Source organism: Solea senegalensis, linkage group LG14 (assembly GCF_019176455.1).
Source record: "Solea senegalensis isolate Sse05_10M linkage group LG14, IFAPA_SoseM_1, whole genome shotgun sequence".
Classification (NCBI taxonomy): Eukaryota; Metazoa; Chordata; class Actinopteri; order Pleuronectiformes; family Soleidae; genus Solea; species Solea senegalensis.
Window position 1 is genome coordinate 14,429,566 of NC_058034.1, and position 22,098 is coordinate 14,451,663.

Genomic DNA, 22,098 nt, shown 5'->3' on the forward strand with positions numbered 1-22,098 from the left:
ACTTAGCAAATGTGTGCCAGTCCAGTATCTAGATCCTGTAGTCAATGTGACCTGCCTGCTCCACTTCTGTCTTGAGCACCAAAAAATCTTCATGCATTTTTTAATGTGAAATTTGGTAATAAGTAAGATCAGAGTGATGAGGGAAATAAAGCACAATTTTCCCTATTTCTGTGATTTCTGTAATAAAGACTAAAGACAGACAAGACAGTGTTTACTATGAAAGAGTTTGTCTTTACAAAGTTGATGCATAAATTCAGAAGACCAAAGAAGTGATCGTTTCAGGGTGCAGTTAATTTCACATCAATGTCACACTTAAAACTTACTTTTGAGGCATATTTGTTAAAAGGAACTTTTGGGGCAATGGGATTAAAAACCACCAAATGGGAAAGTTTTTTATTCCCTCATGGTTTAGGGAACATTAGGCTTCTGCATAGGTAACTTTCTTATTATATTATATTATCGTTCTACATGCCCGTATGTTATGGTTGTGTTTATCCACAATGCCCTGCGTGGTATTTGGTTTACTTGAAGCGGACCGAGACCTACGTTTTTAGGCAGACCATAAATCGGTTCCCCATTCACACCTACCCAGACGAACCAATTTCCGTGCAAACGAATTAGGGTTCAATTAAGAAGGGCTGGTGTGAATGCACCCTTAGATGTTTACCCGCGCCAACACACCTGATTCAAATGAGTGGGTAGTTAGGGTAGCAAATGAGTGGGTAGCTTTTGCAGAGCTTGATGACGACTACTACTAGGGAAACATCTGAAACAAGACTCCCCGAGGACCAGGATTGGGAAACACTGTACTAGTAGCACCTGCCTCAGTCTCCGTCATCAACAAACTGACTCAAATAGAAATTATTGGAATCTCGTACCTCGCGAGAAATGCCGTATAGCTGTACAGTATCTCCTCTACATGAAAGAGCTGACTCATTTCGTTCACGGAGCCTCATGTTGACATTTGAACACACTCTTGCGTCATCATTCCGCGACCGCGTGGTTCTGCTGTGGAGGACGCAGAGCATGGGACACCTTGGAGCTTTATTTCTTCTGCTCATCTCGTGGCCTCATGTCCCCGGTAAGGTGGCGCAGTGAGCGAGTGTCCCGTGGTTGAGCTCTATGTCCTTCTGAGACAGCGAATGGTCACAGTGAGTGTGTACGGGTCACGGCAGACCACAGCTCACTTTGAATGAAGTCTGTTACTTAATGCTTACACCGTGTTACACTTCACGGTAAAGACGGAAAGATATTCAAAGATTCGAACTTTTCGGGATCAAAAATCTAAAGCAAAACGTCGATGAAACGCAAGTGTATGTGTCATTTTGCCGTGCCAGGGTAAAGTCGACAATTATTTCATCTGAACGAGCAGCCGGTGTCTGTCAGACAAGCACAGGGACCGTCTACAAAGTGCAACTCCCACAAAAACAATGAAAAATTGACCTTGGCGGTAGTGTCTCCCGAATCACTTCATTTGTTTGTTGTTGTTTTTTGGTTGTTTTACAACGGCCACTTTGGTGTGTAAATTGCAGCACCGTTTCTAGCTTTGTCGGGGCCCTATGCAAGATGCTGTTGTGAGATTCCTAACAATTCATGCCTTTTCACTATACATGTAGCACGGTTTGGCATGGCTTGACTCGACTAGTTTGTTTTTTTTGCTTTTCCATTAGGGATAGTACTTGGTACTTTTTTAGTACCTGAGGGAGCTGAGCCAATACTAACTGATGTCAGACTAGATTAGTCAAAAAGACGTAAAAATCCCCAAAACATGCATTAATCGCCAACGTTTAGCAAGGACAAAAAATCTCAATATTTAACAGGAGTGTGGTGCATTTAGCGACTGCACTGCTGAAAGCCAGCGATAATTAGTTGAATCACAACCTGTTCTGCCGTATTTGAATGCAGTGACTATGTCAGACAGGGTCTGTGATCATGCAGGAAGTACTGAACTAATCTAATGATTCAGTACACTGAAAATTTGCTCGTCATTAGTTTGTGTGTGTTTGCGTAGAAAACAATGTCACAGCAGATTTGTGCAGCCTCGTGTATTAGTTACAATTATCTTCTGTGTGTTTGCCCTTGTACCAGGTGCTGCAGGTCACTCTCTGCCCAGCTGTCACGAGCAGCTGGAGTTCACGTGTAGAGACGGTTCTTGCATCCAGAGGCTAAAACTGTGTGACGGACAAACAGACTGTGAAGATGGTTCAGATGAGCAACACTGCAGTGAGTATCATTTTGACAGCTAACAAGTCCTGACATACAGATGACAGTGACACCATGAGGTGAAGACTAACATACAATACAGAGTGCTCCCAGGGCAATGGAAACATTATGTTTACACTGACTGTTAAGCTCAAAGGGGATTGTAGAGTGTATATACAACTTAATGAGGTACACATAATAACCAACCAGTGTAAAAACAGTACTTTTAGTCCCTGCTGGTCTGTTTTCTGATTCAGTATATATTTGTTATTAAACCTTGACATCAAACTTGAGTCCATGCAGGATATTTTCCTTTGTAATCTGTTTAAAGAAATCTTAGTTGTAATTTTGTTCATTTTGTTTTTTGCAACTAATTTAAGAAATTCTATTGGACAGACTTTGAGTTTCAGAGAGACTTACTGTCCAGCAAGAACTGTGAGAGACATGTTGGCAAAGAAAGACCGTGCATGGGGATAAAGGATTTAATGTGGTCCAGTTGTGGATTAAAGATAAGCATTGGTGATGTGAGTTATGAACACTGACTGTATTATTACTCAAAGATGCAGAAAGTGACCTAGATTGGCTGTGTTCTAACTGTGGAGTTGAGGGACTTTGTGCTACTGTTAAACAGCTTATTTTGTTTTGCAGGTCTGTATTGTGAAAGTGTATGAGAGGAATGTTTTACCCCATTGAACTTTTCACAATGCCTTGTAGTTTGTTAAGTTGTGATCTGACACTTCTTTAATATTTGAGTGAAAATCCTTGTCCTTAAGACTGATGTATTCTTCTAGGAGGTGTGTGGTCTTTGTGTTAATGCTGCTGTCTCACAAAAAAGCATTAAAGAGTTAAATAATGGAACTTGCACATACTTTCTTTATAATTTATAAAACTACAGAAGATTACAAAGTGAAATGCTCAACAGCAGAAATCAAGCAGGAGAAACTGAGACTGTGTGATAGTCAAATGTTTGTGATGTTATTGGCAGAGATGGAGGACTCGAGTCACCTGACTTGACTCAAGTCTGACTTAATTAAGACATTTGTGAACTTGAGACTTGCTTGACTAACGTTGGCAAAAGACTCGACACTCATGACTTCAGACTCGACTTAGACTTGAGTAAAATGTAACATTACAGTTTGTTTTTGAAAAACGGAAAACATTGGGTGTCTGCTTTTGTGGTCTTGCATACAAACCTCGCAGCCAACAGCACTATGTGAAATTTAATTTGACACAAATCCCACAAAGGAAGGTAAAACAGGAAGTCATTCGGTTGCTATTTTAAACTAAAGCTAGTAAAAGTCTTGGTCAAGAGCTGGTTATAAGATGATTAAATGATGCATTTTCATGGTTTAATGTTGGCCTAATGTCAGTACTCGACATTTTTTTGCTCTGTAGTTGTATCTATTACATATAAATGTGTGCGCGCGCGTGTGTGTGTGTGTGTGTGTATATATGTGTGTACATATGTGTGTGTGTATATATATATATATATATATATATATATATATATATATATATATATATATTCTCGTACGACTTGACTTGTAACACTTGATTCTTGCAAGAATGACTTTGGACATATGAGTGTGACTTACTCCCACTTCTGGTTATTGGCCTGACAAAAGTTTATATTTCACAAAAAACATACACTTGATGGTCACACAAGTGTTGTATTATTAGTGAAGGCACTCACACTGTATGTGTTGTCCATTCTCACTCTTCCCAGGTCATGTGTGGTGTAAGAAAGATGAATTTGCGTGCCACAGCAGACAGTGTATATCTGCACGTCTCTTGTGCAACGGTGTAAACGACTGTGGTGACGGGAGCGACGAGGAATCCTGCCAGAAATGCACCGCTGGTGTCTTCTCCTGCGGTGTGTTTGACATTTGCCTGCCAACACACAAACTGTGTGATGGACGGGCAGACTGCAAGGACGGGCGCGATGAGATCCAGAAATCGTGCAGTTTGACCAAATCGCATGGCCAGACTTCGCCCACATGTGCAGCATCAGAGTTTCAGTGTGGAGATGGACAGTGCATCCTCCAGGCGTGGAGGTGTGACAACTCCTCAGACTGTTCTGATGGCAGTGACGAGAATAACTGTGGTAAGTGATGTGATTTGAAAGAACTTCACATTTTCAAGAATGAAAATAAGAATTTGAATTTTATTAATCCCCTTAGGGAAAGTATTCCTCTGCATTTGACCCATCCTAGAATTAGGAGCAGTGGGCTGCCACACTGAGTGGCGCCCGGGGAGCATTGGGGGTTGGGTACCTTGCTGGTTACAAGTCAAGTTCCCTTTCCACTTGGCCACGGGCTGCTGAAATAAATAAAGCATGAGAACACAGACATTGCAAAGATGTTGTGGACGAGGTTTTCAGAAGCTCTTCAGTAGCAAACTCGCATGTAGGGTTGAACAATTTGGGGAAAATATCTCACAGAGGTAAGGTTCAGATCAATATATGCTGTGTTAAATTTAATATTATGATATTAAGCTTTGCCGCATGACACTGTCTGACATAACATTTAACTACACTGCATCCTGTTGCAAGGATGAGAACTTGAACTAATGATTTGGAGTATTAGGACCAAACTAAAAATTTTTTTTTTAATATTATGAGAATAAAGTCATAATTATTCACGCAAAATCTCAAATGATCAGCTGCAACCTGTGTCAAGATTACATTACATTACATGTCATTTAGCAGATGCTTTTATCCAAAGCGACTTACAAGGTAATTGAGTACAATCAGCCAGGGGTGGAGTTGAACTTGGAGTTGAACTTGCGACCATGATGTCTTTTGCACACAGGGTACCGGTCTAAACCACTGAGCCACTCCACCTATAATATGAGGAACGTGGAGCACTTTGTGAACTAACATTTTGATTTGGGCTTCACAAATAAAGAAATACATCAGAAATTATATCAGAAATCATCAGAAATGATAATAATGATAAAAAATATTTCTCTTTTTTTCCTCATATGACAATTTTACAGTTATATTTTATTTATTATTATTCAACCTGGTTCTTGCACTCAGTTGTACACATAATGAACAGCCACCAGAGGGAGGGATAGCAGTGCTTTTTACAGAAACACTGTTACAGAAATGGAAACAGTGTTTCCATTTCACAGGAATCTGGTTCTTGAAAACCGCCACAAGTGTAGTTTATCTTGTCGACTGAATTCAGAACCCCTTAAACTGGGGTCACTCAATCCAGGGGACTTCTTCTGCCGTGCTTTCTGATGAGCTGACTATTTAAATCAGGTGTGTTGGAGCGGGACAGCATTTAAAAAAAAACAAAAAAAAAAACATGCAGGGCAGTGGGTCCCCAGGACCAGGATTGAGAAACCCTGCTTTAGAGCAGTGGGGATGTGCCGTGTCTTCATTCTTTTACTGTGTATTCACTGTTTTGTGGTCAGTAATTACACAGGGCAGGATATTTCTGTAAGGCTGTACCTACAGCAAGTTTTTCCCGCTCCTTGTACCTTGGAGGTAATGTTAATCCATATTAATTTTTTTATCTGTTGATAAAATATTTACCCTGTTTTATGTGGTTTCTTTTTCAGGTCACAATGATTGTGAAGTCAACAATGGAGGCTGTTCTCACGTCTGTGTGAAGGAGAAGATGGGTTTCCACTGCACGTGTCCTAAGGATATGAGGCTGGTCGAGGGCAGCCAGTGTGAGGGTGAGTGGCCGCCTGATGGAGGGGGGAAAAAATAATCTTCTCTGTACTTCTTGCTGTGCAGTAATGTTCACTATTTGTTCGTCTAGAGGTAAACAGGTGCCTGGAGATGGATGTGTGTGATCAGCTGTGTAATCAAATAAATGGCAGCCTCACCTGTGACTGCGCTGAGGGCTATGGCATGAATCCAACAACCATAGAGTGCAAAGCCAAAGGTAAAAAAAGAAAAGAAAAGCAAACATTGTAAGCAGCTTTGACACTGACAACATCAAAGCAGTTTTATGATAAGTATTTTTCACAGATCCTAGCTTGTAAAAGCAGTCAAGTTAGATACTCATCTGACAGAGACGCATCACTCACACAACTTGTCAGATCAACAAACGTAAATTTGGTAAATGTCTTAAGATACAGTCTTGTTTATTTGCTGTCTTTCTAGGTGATGATGCGCGGCTCGTTTTCACCTCATCTAAAGGAGTGCAGTGGATGAGCATCACTGGCACTGAGCACAGGCAACTGGCCCCACATTTATCGGGACCAGGGTCTGTGGCAGCCTTAGCTTCAAACGGCACACTGTACTGGGCCCAGCAAGGACAAGGCTCCATATACAGGTACCAGAGTGGAGCTGTAGCCTCTGCATCCACCACACACTTTTTGTTTTACCAAGTCAGGAATTGTCCATAAAATGTAAGTTATAATTGGTTATAAGAAACACCTGACTGGTTCAGCTTGGACACATCGTCAGTGATGATCCCAGGGTCGTTGGGTGTTGCTGATGCAAAGGAGTTTGAGTGTCCAGTGAGACTTCCCTGGAATTGTAGCTAACAACTCAGTTGAGACCTTAAGTCCTGACTGTGATTTCTCCCCTGTCCTGACGAGGGCAATGTTTTGCCCCGCTGGTGGCTGATGTTTGCTCTGCTGGCAGATGGTGACCTGGGGCCTCATGTATAAAAGAGTGCGCAGCTTTCATACTAAAACAGTGTATGCACAAAATTTGAAAAGTACGTACACAAAGTGTCTATTTACATCGCTGTGTTACATGAAGAAAATATTAATAATTTAATTTCAGTGATTTGCTCAAAGTAAGCAAGTAAGTCTCACTCACTCAGTCACACACACAGGTTTGTAATGTGTTCACGCATAGGATCAGTTTTGTCTCCAATGTCCTCTCTAAAGTTATCCACATATGTTCAAACGTACGCGGTGTATCAGTATTGTTTGTCACAGAATAATTCATGTTTGTCATTGTAGACACATTAGTATTATTTTGAACTACTGTGATAAGTTCCAGAGCTTAATATTGCAGTGTCTCCTCCTGACAAGAGTTTGTGGAGCCCTACGCAAATTCTCACGGCACCTCACAAACTTCCACGCAAAGTACATTTTTATACCGTCTGTGCGTGAAAGCAAGCGTACGCCGTCTTTTTGTGCGTACGCACGGTTTATACAGGAGGCCCCAGGTGCCTTCAGCCCTCCTCCTCCCTAAAACAATAAATAAATACCTTTCTCATATTTTCTTATTATTACTTCATGTCACCTATTTGAAATGTATTTACACAGTAGCATTTCATTTTATTTGAAGCCTAATAATTACAATACGCAAAATAAATTATTTTATTTATTCAATGACCTATGACCCATGGGCTGTTTCATCATGGCCTAGCACTCTGTGAACTGCACATCTTCACAAACTAGACATGCTGATTGCGTTGTGTCATCTTAATCTGTGAATGGTCCTCAGGGTCTCCATGGATGGAACGCAACATAATGCCATGCTAGTGCTGAAAGTTAACGGTTCTGTGTCGGGCCTGGCTGTGGACTGGATCCACCAGCTCCTCTTTTGGACCAGTGTGGAAAGTGGTTCTGTCGATGTCGCAACGCTGGGCAGTGTGACACAGCGTCAGCTCATCACAGGGCTGGAGGAGCCTTCTGCTGTGGCCGTGGATCCTCTCCAAGGGTAAGACCACCCAGGAGTTTCCACTTAAAATTATTTTTCAAAAACATATAGACCACTGCACCCAAAGCCACAGCTGCCCTTTGGTAATTACCAAAATCATTATGTAGAAGCTCTGTAACCAAAATTATATTTCGAATGCTAAAAAATAATTAATATTGTTAACCATGAATTTTCAAATGTGCTGTTTTTCAAAAAACAGTAAAGCACGTTGTAAGAGCATATTTGGATCTCAGCGTATCTTTATCATAATCTACTATAGCGCGTTACAAATCTACGTACCTGAGGACCCAAACCTCATATACTCTCAGCGGCTAAAAGGTTTGTGTTTGGAAGCCGCAACACACGTTATTATTTCTTGATTAAGATATCAAATTTTATAGTTATTTATTTGGATTCATTCACTCTCGAAGAAGAAGCCTAGTGAGCCAGCTCAAATTTGGGTATAAAAAGGTGAATTCAGTTTGTTATTTGCCAAATAAATAACCCCTTTTTGAAAGACTTCTAAAATATTTAGTTTTCCTTCTTCTTGACGTGTGGTCTAATACATTTTAGACACTTTAAAGTAGGGATGCACCGATATGACTATTTCCACCGATACCGATATCCGATATTAATATTGCTGCTATGGCCGATAACCGATATCGATATATGTTTTAAAAACAAGTTTCTGAGATGATAAAAGTTTGTACAGAATGAAAATCACGCAAGCTGAATTGAATTTCTTTATTTTCAAAACATGTTTTACCTCCAAATAACAAGGTCACATAAGACACAAGTAGGTGGTAAAGGTTTTTAGAAACCTTTACCACTTGTAGCAAGTGTGTAACTAAATTACAGTGCAGTTTAACTCCCTCAACTCACTAAACTCCTGTGAGAAAGTTTGGATCATAAATTACAAACATGAACATAAATAAAAATAATACCCTGCCAAAGTTACTGTAACCGAGATAAGGGCGACTATACTGGGTACGTAAATAAAGTCAACAACCCTTCCTTCCGGCAACAACAACCGCGCCACTTCCCTTCACAATAAAACTACACAACAAATATGACAAACAATACCTGACAAGCTCTACTAAGAGCTGCCATAATAAAAAAAACCTGTTAAAATACTTTATCAAACTTGCCAGTATTCATGGCAACCAGATATTTATTCAATTGCAAAACATCGGAAAAGTAGCACCGACTTGGCAGGTTGTTGCGGGGTTCAATATGCGCTATCAACCGTCGGAACCCTCGGCTGGTCGTCAAGAGCAATCATTTCCATTACCTTGATCGTTATTGCCCTGGCCACTGTCTTCCTTTGGTCGAGTCCCAGCTGCGCTGCTTTCTTTTTGTCTGCTGCCTAATGTTACTAGCGTTAGCTTCCTGCCGTTGTTTGTGTACTTCAGGGTGACGGTTTTTCAAATGATATAATCAAATTTGTGGTATTGAATGACTTGACGCGGAACCCTCCGCGCATTACCTCGACTTTGCAAGTGTTGCATAATGCTTTTCGCGTATCTTCTATTGACACCCTGAAAAATCGCCCACACCGCTGACATTATCTCTCCTCAACACACACGCACACACAAATCTTGTGCTGCGCTTGCGCCACTGACGCTGTCATATGCCCAAACAAATGCCGCATGGCCTCCCCTTCCCGACACACATACACAAACAGCAATTAGACGGGTATAAACATCGGTTGTTAAAATCGGCGCAGTTTTACTCATTGAACCGATGCCGATATGTTAAAAAATGACGAACATCAGCCGATAACAATATTAATGCCGATATATCGTGCATCCCTACTTTAAAGGGCAGTTTCACCCATTTTTTTCTCCACTTGGTCAAATGGTCAAAACACAGAAAAGAGCAGTGCAGGGCTTTCATTTTCTTTGATGTCAACTTTTTTGTCAGTTTTTTTTTATTTTCTTCAAACCCAACTTCCTGTGTTGTGGGAATGAGACCTGTATCTCAGATCTACTGTCTGATGATCGAATAACACATTTCTTTCTGGAAATTAGTTAAAAAAAAATTGGGTGAAGTGGCCCTTTTAAGATGATTTATAATTCCAGTTTGAAATATCTATACTAATGATGATAATAATAATAATAATACTAAAAAAAACAACTATAATACAGATACATTAAGGGAATTTAAGATATCTTCAACTGGAATTATAACTAGTCAGAATTTAACTGTAGACAGAATTCATTTGTAGACATCTCAGACTAGACGGATGCAGATATCCACAACTGTATTAAAGATGTGAGTAATGACAAACCTTATTCACATGAATAGAAACATAGTTGTCACGGTAGGTGATCTGAAATGTTCATTTGGACTGTGAAGAATCAAATTACAGATATCTAATACATGTCCAAACTAGCTATTAAATGTTAAAACGGTGCACATTCTGGAGTCATTTAATACCAGCATTTATCTTCTGTACTCAAGGACAATGAGGTCCAACCACCAATTTAGTGAGTTTCATTCAGTTTAGGTTTCAGCTCATTCAGTGTAGCTGTCGCGGTCGTGTTTTTGTTAAATGTCTCCTAACTCAGAACAGCACTGACGACTATCCTTTGGCTTAGAAAAAAAACGGCATTCATGTAAGAATAATGATTATAAATAAAAACCATGGTTGAGTTTGGCACCCCCGCGGCCCTCATATGGAGGATATATCAGTAGAAGATGGATGGATGGATGGATGTCTCATCACTTATAGTAGCTCTGCTGCATTTTGACCAGCTGCTCTTGTTTTCTCAGGCTGCTCTTCTGGGCTCAGTGTGGCACTTTCCCAAAGATTGAAAGGGCTGGTTTGAATGGTGAAGACACACAGGCTCTGGTTACTTCCTCAGTTCACTGCCCTGTTGCCCTCTCTCTAGGTATGTTCTGATATATGGTCTATATGTTCATTGTTTGCAAAGTTTTTTTTAGAGGAAATAAATGGTTAATGAAAAAAGAAAAGGTTATAACATGTACTGTAATGTATTGGAACCTGGGGGAATCTCTGATCACCAGTCCTCATGGAGACCAAAACCTGGTCCTAATGAGGTAGAATCTCATTCCTGAGGAACTGATTAACTTTGGGGCTATGCATTTAATACTACAAATGTCCTCACAGCAACTTCCCTAACATTTTGATTATAATTCCCTGAAGAAAAGGTGCATGATGAGACACTTACAGCTGTGGCTGCTCCTGTGGTGCCAGCTCTGTCAAAGTAACGTGTTCATTTAAATTGTGGTGCCCTTTCATTGCCCCAATAATGTCATAGAAACCATTCTGGCCACAGTGGCACGTAACATGATAGCCTAGCAAAGGAGTCAGAGTGGCCAGATACCATAATGTGCCCAACTGTCCCTCCTGTAACACTGAAGACCATCATTAAGTTGCTTAATTGCTCCTCAGGTGGCTTCCTGAAAGTAACTTAAAATGAAGAAGTTAAGATGAGTCCAACAGTATAAATATGAGACTAAGAGAACGTGGTCTCAAACCCAAGACTAGTCTTGAAGCTTCCTAGTGTGTGTGTGTGTGTGTGTGTGTGTGTGTGTGTGTGTGTGTCTGTGTGTGTCTGTGTGTGTCTGTGTGTGTCTGTGTGTCTGTGTGTGTCTGTGTGTGTCTGTGTCTGTCTCTCTCTCTGTCAGGCTGAGGTTAAGGGTCTCACTAAATGTTTTCTGCTGTTTATGTGCAGATGTGCCTCGTCAGCTGCTCTACTGGGTTGACCGAGGAAAGAGAAGCATCTCCAGAGTAAATCTAAAAGGCCAGGACCGCAAAACAGTGGTAGAGTCGAACGGCTATCTGGACCGACCCTTCGGACTGGCCGTGTTTGAGGTTCTTTTTTTTCTATCTGATGTGAAGTGTTTTTTGTTTTGGTTTTTTTTTTTAAATTATTATTAGTGCTAATTAAGGAAGTGGGAGAATTACGGGGGGGGTTGATAAGTCTCGACGACTTCCCACTCCTTCTGAACATGTGTCAACTTGTGTTAGTTTTAATTGATGTTTTTCTTTTCTTTTGTCATCATTTTGTTATTTCTTGTTAACTCCAATTTCAAATAAACTGTCAAATCAAACAGAAAGAGGGATAGACTATTTATATTTCCTTGAAATTTAACCAGTTGCCATCTTGAACTGAAGCACACACTGGGGGAAATTTCTTCCTTTTTTGTCAAGATCTGACCAGCTGAGTTTTTTGTTTTGTTTCCAATGCAGGGTTTTGTGTATTGGAGTGATGAAGTCACGCTCTCCGTCTGTCGCGCAAACAAGCACAATGGCAGCCGACTACAGACGCTGCTGACAAACTTGCCCTCGCCAGGTGGCATAGTCATCATGCAGCCTGCACTTCAACCTAATGGTAGGATCAACACATTGCTATTAACTATATGTTTTAAGGCAAACATGTCCAAAGTCCAGCCCGCAGGCCAATCACGGCCTTCGGTCAGAGTTTGTACGGCCCGCAGCTTTTGTTTTATTATAGTATTATTTATGGCGAGGGACAGATAATCGGCCCTGGTCACACATTGTCCCCATTGGAGCTGGTTGTGCTTGTCCTGGGTTTGCAACCCAGCCGTGACAGACAGACACATGCACTCACCTTTTGTTGTGTTATGTTATCTGACTACAGGTGTGAAAGAAAGGGAAAGAGTTTTCTCATTTTTTCACTCCTGCGTGGCTTAAATTTGGCTGCACTGCCATTTAAAAATGGTAATTGTGACAATGAAAACAAAGTTACAACAAAACAGTGCATTTGTATGTAAGTTTTACTGTTGGCCCCCGGAAATCTTCACATTATCAAATCTGGTCCTCATTAAAGGGGACATATTATGCAAAATCAACTTTTTAACCATTTCAATACTTATATTTGGGACTCTGGAGGCCCTACCAGTCGCCAAAGTGTGGAAAAAGAATACTTAGTCATGTTTTCATGGTCCCCCTTAGTGTAAGTATAGGCGATAAAACACTTGATGTTGAATTCCCTTCCCGCTTATGACGGCAGCATGCGCATTTCACCGCGAATGTTGGAGCGGTATTATGTCCACACGGAGGGACAAGTGTGCTGTTGGTGGCTACACAGTGGAGCAAAGTGTTTTACACAAACTTCCAGCCTCAGAGGATTTTATATATGAAGCTAAAGTGCCGGATGAAGTCTGCAAACGTCCTCCATGACCGGAGCACAGACTCAGTCTGATACAATCACATACAGCAGCAGTTTATGCAGCTCGCCGCTGGCGATCAGCGGTGCTGCACTCTCTGCACTCTCTGTGAAAATCAGTTAAAAAGACATAGGGACAGCACAACTGATGTGAACTGGCGCTGTATGTGACTGATCGCCAGCTCCGGAGCATACAGTCACTGGTCTGATACAGACACATACAGCGGCAGTTTATTCAGCTCGCCGCTGGCGATCAGCGGTGCTGTCCCTATGCCATGTTGATATTGTCAGAGAACTAGTGAAGGGAGGGGGAGACGAATGGAGCTGAGGGAACAGGATCTGAGTGAGTGAGCGCTGTAAAGAGGACAAATCAGAAACCCCCTGGAAGAAGTGGGGGTGTGTTTGCCTGTGTCTCATTTGCATATAAAAGGACCATGCACGAAAACCGAGCGTTCTGAAAGGGGCGGGTTTAGCAGGGTTATTGAACTGCTATGATGCTTCATCCTTATGGTATTTTGACCAAAGCATGTCACTGACATGTTCATTAGGACACCAGGGAACTATTTTAATGGGGGAAATAGGGTATAATATGTCCCCTTTAAAACAAGTTTGGACGACCCTGTCTGTTCTAAGGCCTTTGTACGCGGATGTTTTTTTTCTTTTCTCTTTCTTTCCCTGTCTTTCTTATTAATGAAGTAAAATAACTGTGCACCAACTCATGCTGACTTCTGGTTCTTATGCTTTACTTTGCTTAATCGTATCAATGATTCACCTGCCAATTATTTATAATGCTGTGCTTTATTTGTGTCACCATTAATGTGTAAAGGCCTTTAGGTGCAGTACGTTGGCAGGTTATGGACATGCGAGTCACTGATCAGTCCTCACCAGATTACACTGTGCCTGTTCTCAGGTCCATCTTTGTGTGGACGTCCCCGGACAGTGTGCAGGCACGAGTGCATTGTCGACCTGCAGTCTGAGAGTCCAAAGTTCACCTGCATTTTTCCAGAAACGGGACAAAATACATCTCAAGAAATCCCTGCTATCTCTCACACAATTCCCGCATCGAGTTTATCAGACCCCACATTTCTTGGAGTCCTGTCTCTTATCAGTAAGTATGCATTTGTTGAATTAAAACACAGAGCTGGTCAACACAAGGGAGTAACACAGAGTAATGCACATTTGACCTTTTTACAATGACTCAAATGTTCTTTGTAGAAATATTAATATTGATTTAATTAAAAACTTTTCCACTCAACGTTTGCTGTGAGATCGAGGGTTTGATATCCACAACGTGGATAATTTACAACTGTTTTCACAGCTCACAGAAATAAGTCATACATGCAATTAAGTTGCCAAGTAACTCAAACACAGATAAGGATTCAGGATGTTTGAAGTATGCGGCTTTGTTTGAGCGTTACTGCTGGCATGACTTTGGGTGTTGGCGTGATTCCCAAAAAAAAAGACATGTCACAATTTCCCAAAAGGCACACTTGGATATGCCAATCAATAAATTGTGTTAATAAGAAAAAAAATAATATTATCAAACCACTTCACACAGTTAATTAGAAGACAGAGCATTTAGGCTGCTTTTTTCCACTACTGTATTAAAATGTATATACAGTGGATATAAAAAGTCTACACACCCCTGTTCAAATGCCAGGTTTTTGTCATGTAAAAAAATTACATCAAGATAAATAATTTCACAACTTTTTCCACCTTTTAATGTGACCTATAACCTGTACAACACAATTGAAAACAAACAGAAATCTTTCAGGGAGTTGAAGTAAAAATAAACAACTGTTATAATGTTAACCAATTACATTCAAACTCATGTTAAACTGGAGTCAGCACACACCTGTCACCAATTATAGTGCCTCTGATCAACCCCACATAAAGTTCAGCTGTTCTAGTAGGCTTTTCCCGACATTTTTGTAGCCACATCTTCCAGCACAAGCCATGGTCTGCAGAGAGCTTCCAAAGCATCAGAGGGATCTGATGATTCAAGGAATTAAATATGCCATGGAAGCAAAGTGAAGACCGTCATCATCAAGTGGAGAAAATATGGCAACAGTGACATTACCAAGAACAGGACGTCTGTCCAAAATTGACGATATGATGAGAAGAAAACTAGTCAGGGAGCCTGCCAAGAGGCCGACAGCAACACTGAAGGAGCTGGCTGTGTAGTACATGTGACAACAATCTCCCATCTTCTTTATATGTCTGGGCTATGAGATGGGGTGGCAAGACGGAAATATTTTCTTATCTCTAAGAAAAACATCCAAGCCCGGCTTAATTTTGCAAAAAGACATCTGAAATCTCCCAAACGCATGTGGGAAAATGTGTTATGGTCTGATGAAATCAAGGTTTAACTTTTTGGACATAATTCCAAAAGGTATATTTGGTGCAAAAACAACACTGCTCATCACCAAAAGAACACCATACCTACAGTGAAGCATCGTGGTGGCAGCATCATGCTTTGGGGCTGTTTTTCTTCAGCTGGAACTGGGGCCTTAGTCAGGGTGGAGGGAATTATGAACAGTTCCATATACCAGTCAGTGTTGGCACAAAACCTTCGACCTTCTGTTAGAAAGCTGAAGATGAAAAGGAACTTCATCTTTCAGCACGACAATGACCCAAAGCACACGTCTAAATCAACAAAAGAATGGCTTCACCTGAATAAGATTGAGTCCAGACCTGAATCCCATCGAACATCTGTGGGGTGATCTGAAGAGGGCTGTGCACAGGAGATGCCCTCGCAATCTGTCAGATTTGGAGCAGTTTTGCAAAGAAGAGTGGGCAAATATTGCTACATCAAGATGTGCCACGCTGATAGGCTCCTACCCAAAAAGACTGAGTGCTGTAATAAAAGCCAAAGGTGCTGCAACAAAGTATTAGTTTAAGGGTGTACCTATTTATGCAACCAGGTTATTTTGTTTTTTATTTTATATTTTTCCCTTTTAAAGGTTTCACTTCATTTTTCAGTTACATTGTACAGGTTATAGGTCACATTAAAGGTGGAACAGGGGTGTGTATACTTTTCATATTCACGCTATACAGAGACTATAAGAATGTTAAATCTAGAGTGTCCTTTTTTCAGCCCAACCTATAGGCGATCTTTTTCCCCCCCAACTATATAAACACACCTGAGCAAAAAGTACTTACATTTTTTTAAAATCAGATTTGAATTTGTGAAATTTGGAAAAACGTCACATTTAGAAGTTCCCCTGGCTAATTTTTATGAACAAAATAATAAAAAAAAAAACATGTGATGTGAATCATAATTTTGACTCCACACAAAAAGATGAAGAAAAGACATTTTTAAAGCCTGAATATGTGACCCAGGATGTCCATATAAGGACACTGATCTGAGCTGCGTTGATTTAATTAAAAAATTTTATCTTTCTCTTATTTTATTTTTTCTTTGTTTTGGGGGATTGGGGGGAGGAGACTTTACCAAACGGTTGCTATGAGATAGAGGGTATATATGTGACGTCAACAGGGTCGTGCGGATATTAGGATAATATACGTTCGCACGTCATAGACACAATTAAGGTTGTTAATGAACACGGATAAGGATTCAGGATGTTTGAAGTAACCGTTATCTGTTATCAAATCACCACTCGCCTCCACCCAAATGGCTCCATCATGATTGTTTGCAAGTCGATGTGCGGATGCCCTTATGTATGTAAGGGCAGCTGTGAGATGTGATGTCACAGTGCACTGACGTGAACGTGGTCACTCCCTGTTGAGTCATAAACCTTCAACATTCAGACATTTACACTAGCTCAGAGCTGTCGTCAAGAACAGTTTCTTTTTTTTGTTGCACAGTTTTTTTGTTGAAGATCATCGATCTCACATTCCCTCCCAGTTTGGGTGTTTAAAAAATAACCTACTTGTGGGCAAATCACTAGACTTTGGTAGTGAACCAGAGCTCACAGAAGGAAGGTCAAGGAGGTGTTGAACCTCAGTTTGAACAAAGTCCTCTGTGTGGGAAAATCTCAAAACACATTCCCAGCTCTCTTGTGCTGTCATTCATTTTCTTGTGTTTGGAGATTGGCCCATGTTTTTATGCAAGCAGCACAAGTCAAACAGTAAAGTACAGATGTGAAATGTCCTTTTAAATCCTTGTTTATTCCGATGGACTCTCTTAATTTGTCCGTGTCTCAGTATTTCTCAGTTTGCTGCTGGTGGGAATGGCCCTGTGGTGGTGGAAGGAGGAGTTCAGGCCCTCCAGGTCTCTCACTGTGCAGAGTTTTTCCCTGAAAGAGTCTCAGGACCCACTCATTGTCCAGCAGCCACCTGCACGTCAAAGCTCGTGTTTTATAAAGGTAAGAGAAGTTGACAAACTCTCAAACGCATTCACATTTTAGGGAGTAGGCGACCATTCGTTCAGCTGAGTATAAATAAAGATGGACAGCATGGCTTATTGAAATAACTTCCTGGTGGTTATTACCAGTCGGAGAACCACTCGCATCCATCCCCTCAACCATCCTCTGCATCCTGAAATTGCTTCGTCTTAGATACTTCTCCATATACCCATACCTTTGGCTGTTCAAGCAGCGTAGTGGCCCTTGTTGATAAACCCTCTGAACAGACATTATGAGGACTGGGGTGTCAGGATTTCTCCCTTCCTTGACCTTGAGCCTCCTCACCTCCTGCACGTTTCATCCGACAACTCAGCACATGCATCATCGGTTGAGCCTATACCCCTCCTGCTCTCCTGAGGATGAAGCATGTTCACTTTATACTCCTCTTCACACAGTCACGCCATTTTTGTGGCGTCTTGGTTACATTGCAGTACAAACAATATAATTTACTTTAAAGAGAGTTGAGGTTGAGATGGTTTGGTCACATGCAGAGGAGGGACAGTGAATAGGTATAGAGTTTATCGGTGTTGTGGAGGAGGACATGAGGACAGTTGATCTAAAAGAAGAACACAAGAGATGGAGGCAGTTGATCCGCTGTGGCAATCCCTGAAGGGAGAAGCTTTTACCAATAAAGTAAATAGCATTTTACAAGGTAACTCAAATAAAACAACTGTTTGCATGACTGTTTTTATCTATTTAATCTGTCTTATCTATTTGGCAAATAGATAAGACCTTTGCTCAGCACCTGATTGTTGGATCAATATGATATCACCAAACCTCAGTTGTTTGCAGAGATAAATGTTCCAGGAAGCCACGTGTGAATAGATCCTTTTTTCCAGGGAGGAGCAGTTTTCTGTCTGAAACTGATTGTTTAAAAGCCACAAAATTCAGTTGATCCACTTTTTTTACATTACATGTCATTTAGCAGACGTTTTTTTCCAAAGCGACTTACAAGGGCATTGAGTACAACCTGCCAGGGGTGGAGTTGAACTTGCGACCATGAAGTCTTGGGGATGAACAGGTCCTAACCGAGCACTGCTTCTCTGTCACTTCCTCTCTTTTTGACCCCGTTTCCTGCCTTTGTCTCGTCAAAGAGACAGAAAGGCTGGAAACTTTGGGGGTTATAACAGTCATAAATCACCAAAAGGAGACGACTGCTCTTCCTCTGTCGTGTCTATTTGTTTGACAATTCACCACGAGGCGCAGTTTTTGGCTGAATATAAAACTGTGACATCATTAACTGCGACAGGACAAGGTAAATGACTGCGCTGACTTTACAGTATATTATGTTTTTGGGTGACTGAAGAAGAAAAATTCTGATTTTCTTCTGTATTAGTGGTGTAAATATACTCTGTAAAATGCAACATGTGTTTAAATGATTGTGACAATTCACAAAGAAAGTTATTTTTACATTGACTAATTTGTTTATGGTTCATTCACTTAGGCCTGCAACAGTTTTTAAATTGTTATTAACCTTTTGATTTAGTTTTGTTAGTTGTTCCGTCAAAAACAATTAGTTCCACACTGAAAATTTGCTGCCTTTCTTAGTCCGACTGTGCTGCTAATACAACAGAACAGTGTTTTGGGGTGGTTTTCGTTTCATTGAGGCAATAATCAGCTGAATAATGTACAGTAGCTGTATTCTATTTTTAATGTTTAAAGTCAAATGTTTATGTTAATAATAAACTTTTAAGAATAATAGCCTCAAATGTCCACTAGTTAAGCTTTTTGTTGTTTGTTTGTGTGCTATTTTTTGTTCCCTGGCTCTAAATGTGTGTCGGCGTTTCTAAGAAAGCCCTCTGCTAACTCCACAGGTGAACACAGCTTGACCGGCCGTGTTCAGGTTAATGGCCTTCAAGTGTGCTGATTAAAGCCGTGTCTGTTCCGCTGCCAGGAAACTCTGCTTAAGCTGGACTTGGACTGTGAACGACAAAAGTGTGATACAGATGGACAGCTGTGTGCAGGATTGACTTGGAGCATCGACAACACTGATTAAACTGCTGCGTCCCAAACTCTCTGGAGGTCAAATCTCTGAGGAGATGTCTTGGTAAAAAGAAAAATACTTGAGGGCAAAGAGGGAGGAGAGCTCTCATCTCTACAGTAGACTACCTCTCGTTATGGATGGTGGCCTTTAATCCGCTTCATTCTCAAAAGTCTGTGAACAGCACTAAATATGTCCTTTTTTTTGTGATTTAAAGGTCCAGTGTGTAAGAGAGCAGACACGGATGACTCCTCACCAAGCACATCCCGAAACTACAGTGGCCTGAATTTATGTCTGTCTTTTTCTTTTGCCTTGTAAGTGTCCGCTTCAAAGTGCAAAAATGCACATTCAAGAGAAAAGACGGCCACCTCCGTAAAGTGAATATAAAAGGCCAATTCTAAGGCTATGATATTTTTTTTTATTATTTAAAAGCAATTATACACGTATTTAACGAATGTTACGTTGTCCAGTGTGTAACGTGAATTATGTGGGTTACTTCTGAAAGCTTGTTGTGTCACAGCCTGTAACTTTTCCAAGACAACCGATGGATGGGTGATTAGTTAAGATTGGAGATGAAACATACATTTGATTAATCAGTTATTTAGTGAGTCACTCTCCAATAAGAAAAGTGTCATATTTGATCTACTCATAATTGATTTGCTGAATATGAGAAGTGTTTGCTTTTCTTTTTCATTTTTAAAATGAAAATATCTTTTCCTTTTCTTGCACTGTTGGTCAGACCAAACAAATGAAAGACTCTGGAAAGTGTAGGTGAATTTATTTTTAATGAAAATGTATCCTTTTAAACGAGGAAATAATTACTTTGTAGTTTCTGTTATTAATTGCTCTTCCTCCACAGTGTTCCCCCAGAATGTTTAAGTCTACTGAAACTATTGTTGCCTTAGCAGGTTTATTTCATAGTCGGAAAGAGCGACGCAGTCGGCTGTCTTTGATATCCAGCCGTCATCCGAGGTGAACTGAGGGAAACAAACCTGGCTCTGTCTGCGGGTAAGAACATGTACGTCTGAAGTCGTGTAAGCGCTAACGCGGCTGGTTCTGTTTACTTTCTCCTAACCGTAAGCTAGAAAGTAAATGTCAAACTATTCCCTCTAAACTAAAACACCCAGCTTGTGGGTGTGCGGTTGATTGACTTACGTTGTGACGTTGACTCGGGTGTTATTTATGACAAGAATATGTGTTTGGTGAAGTGAAAACAATCTGCTTAACAGGGAGTTCTCTTTGCATGATTAAAATGTGAGATTAATATTTACTTTCAAGAAAGGTTTTTATTTATGGGGGGGTTACAGTCATTGTGTGCAGACTGAGCATAAGTCTGTTAAAAGCTGTAAGTGTATTAGACCTAAACCGTAAATATATATATTTTTTTCCCTACGTCATTTGTGTGTCAATCTGTTTTTACGCTTCAAAACATTTTAGTGATGCAGTTACTGGAAGAGATGTCTGTAGATGATTAACCACTGTTGAAGCAAGCGAACAAATCTTTTTGTGTGTGTGTCCTGTTGTATTTGTGGTTTTGTGTGGACCACCATACAGAATGAGTTTAAACTTTAAAGCGCTTAAAAGCTGTGTGAACCAACTGTCATTGTGGCTGGTCCACACAACTCTAATGGGCTTTTTGGGGGTTAAGACCTAGTTTTAGGCTTAGGTTTAGTTTCCAGTATAAGTAATGGTTAGAGTAAATCTCCAGAAGGGAATTTAACTCAATATAATGTCCTCTGAAGTCATGGCAACGTGAGTGAGTCAGTGAGTGAGTGAGTGAGTGAGTGAGTTTTGTTCAGTGTTTAACCATTTGTGTTGTTAAATGTGAATGTAATGTAAAAACACTATTTAACTTCAAAGGACTAAGGATTTAGTGGTGGCATCAGTCTTCTCAGTCCTGAGACAGAGGCAAGTTGCATGTGAAGAGGAGGAAATATCTACCACCATGTAACAATCCCTCCCCAATTGGTATTCTGTCTTTCTGGCATTAGGAAGAGGTTTTTCAAAGTAAAATAAATATTTATTTAATCTAAACAACAAATATCTTTACTTTTAAATATCGGTGAAAATTAAAGTTAACCAATGATTAAAAATGTAAACCCTTTAAAATTTAAATCCTATTGTCAAGAAATCTGACATCTGTCTAGTTCAGGGATGGTTTATATTATAAAAACCACTCGGTGACCTTTTTCCACATGGAAGATTAGCCCTGATGCCTGGGTTGAAGTATTCAGAGGTCAGAAATGTAACTCAACAGTTTATAGGACATGATACTCAATCTTTTCTATTCAACTCAGAGGTGGAGGATATGAGTGTTAAATCTCACCAAATAACTAGACTAAATAAATGTTCAATAACGGATTCTTAACTATTTAGAACAAAAGTCTCAACAAGGCAATATTAGAAATGAAGGGTTAAGATACCAGTTTATTGAAATATCCAAAGTAGAAAACACAGCCAGTAAGTTATGTGACACACAGCTGATGGGAGCTGTGGGAGCTTCTGATAAGCAGACCAACTCAGCGGTGAATGGGAGCTCTATCGCTTATATCCAAGATATCCAAGCAGAACACAGACACTTTATATTTACATATCCATTTAATCACCATGGTGTCTTTTCACATGACAATTGTGCCACCTTGACTTGTCTACTTCCTCCACTGAGACCATCAGACCTACACACATCAAAGGTTAGACCGTGTTTAGACTTCAGAGTGGTGGGACTGTCCCCAACTGATGAGGTTTGAACCTAGGTGATTAATTCATTAC

General features: G+C 40.4%; 1 protein-coding gene across 2 annotated transcripts; it reads left to right on the forward strand.

Annotated features, from left to right (window-relative positions):
- Nucleotides 1–27: 27 nt before the first annotated feature.
- Nucleotides 28–20,721, forward strand: LOC122780859 (low-density lipoprotein receptor-like). Of its 2 annotated transcripts, XR_006361746.1 has the most exons (14): nt 28–1,081; nt 2,089–2,223; nt 3,929–4,306; nt 5,773–5,892; nt 5,979–6,104; nt 6,326–6,497; nt 7,628–7,843; nt 10,598–10,716; nt 11,524–11,663; nt 12,042–12,183; nt 13,892–14,089; nt 17,149–17,309; nt 19,163–19,395; nt 19,547–20,721. XR_006361746.1 is itself a non-coding variant. In XM_044044212.1 (13 exons), the coding sequence occupies exons 1-13, from the start codon at nt 889–891 to the stop codon at nt 19,175–19,177; spliced, it is 2,115 nt and encodes a 704-aa protein (XP_043900147.1). In that variant the 5' UTR covers nt 28–888; the 3' UTR covers nt 19,178–20,721. The 2 variants fall into 2 exon arrangements, 1 of the variants encoding a protein (XP_043900147.1); XM_044044212.1 differs by having other exon boundaries at nt 19,163–20,721.
- The last annotated feature ends 1,377 nt before the right edge of the window (nt 20,722–22,098 follow it).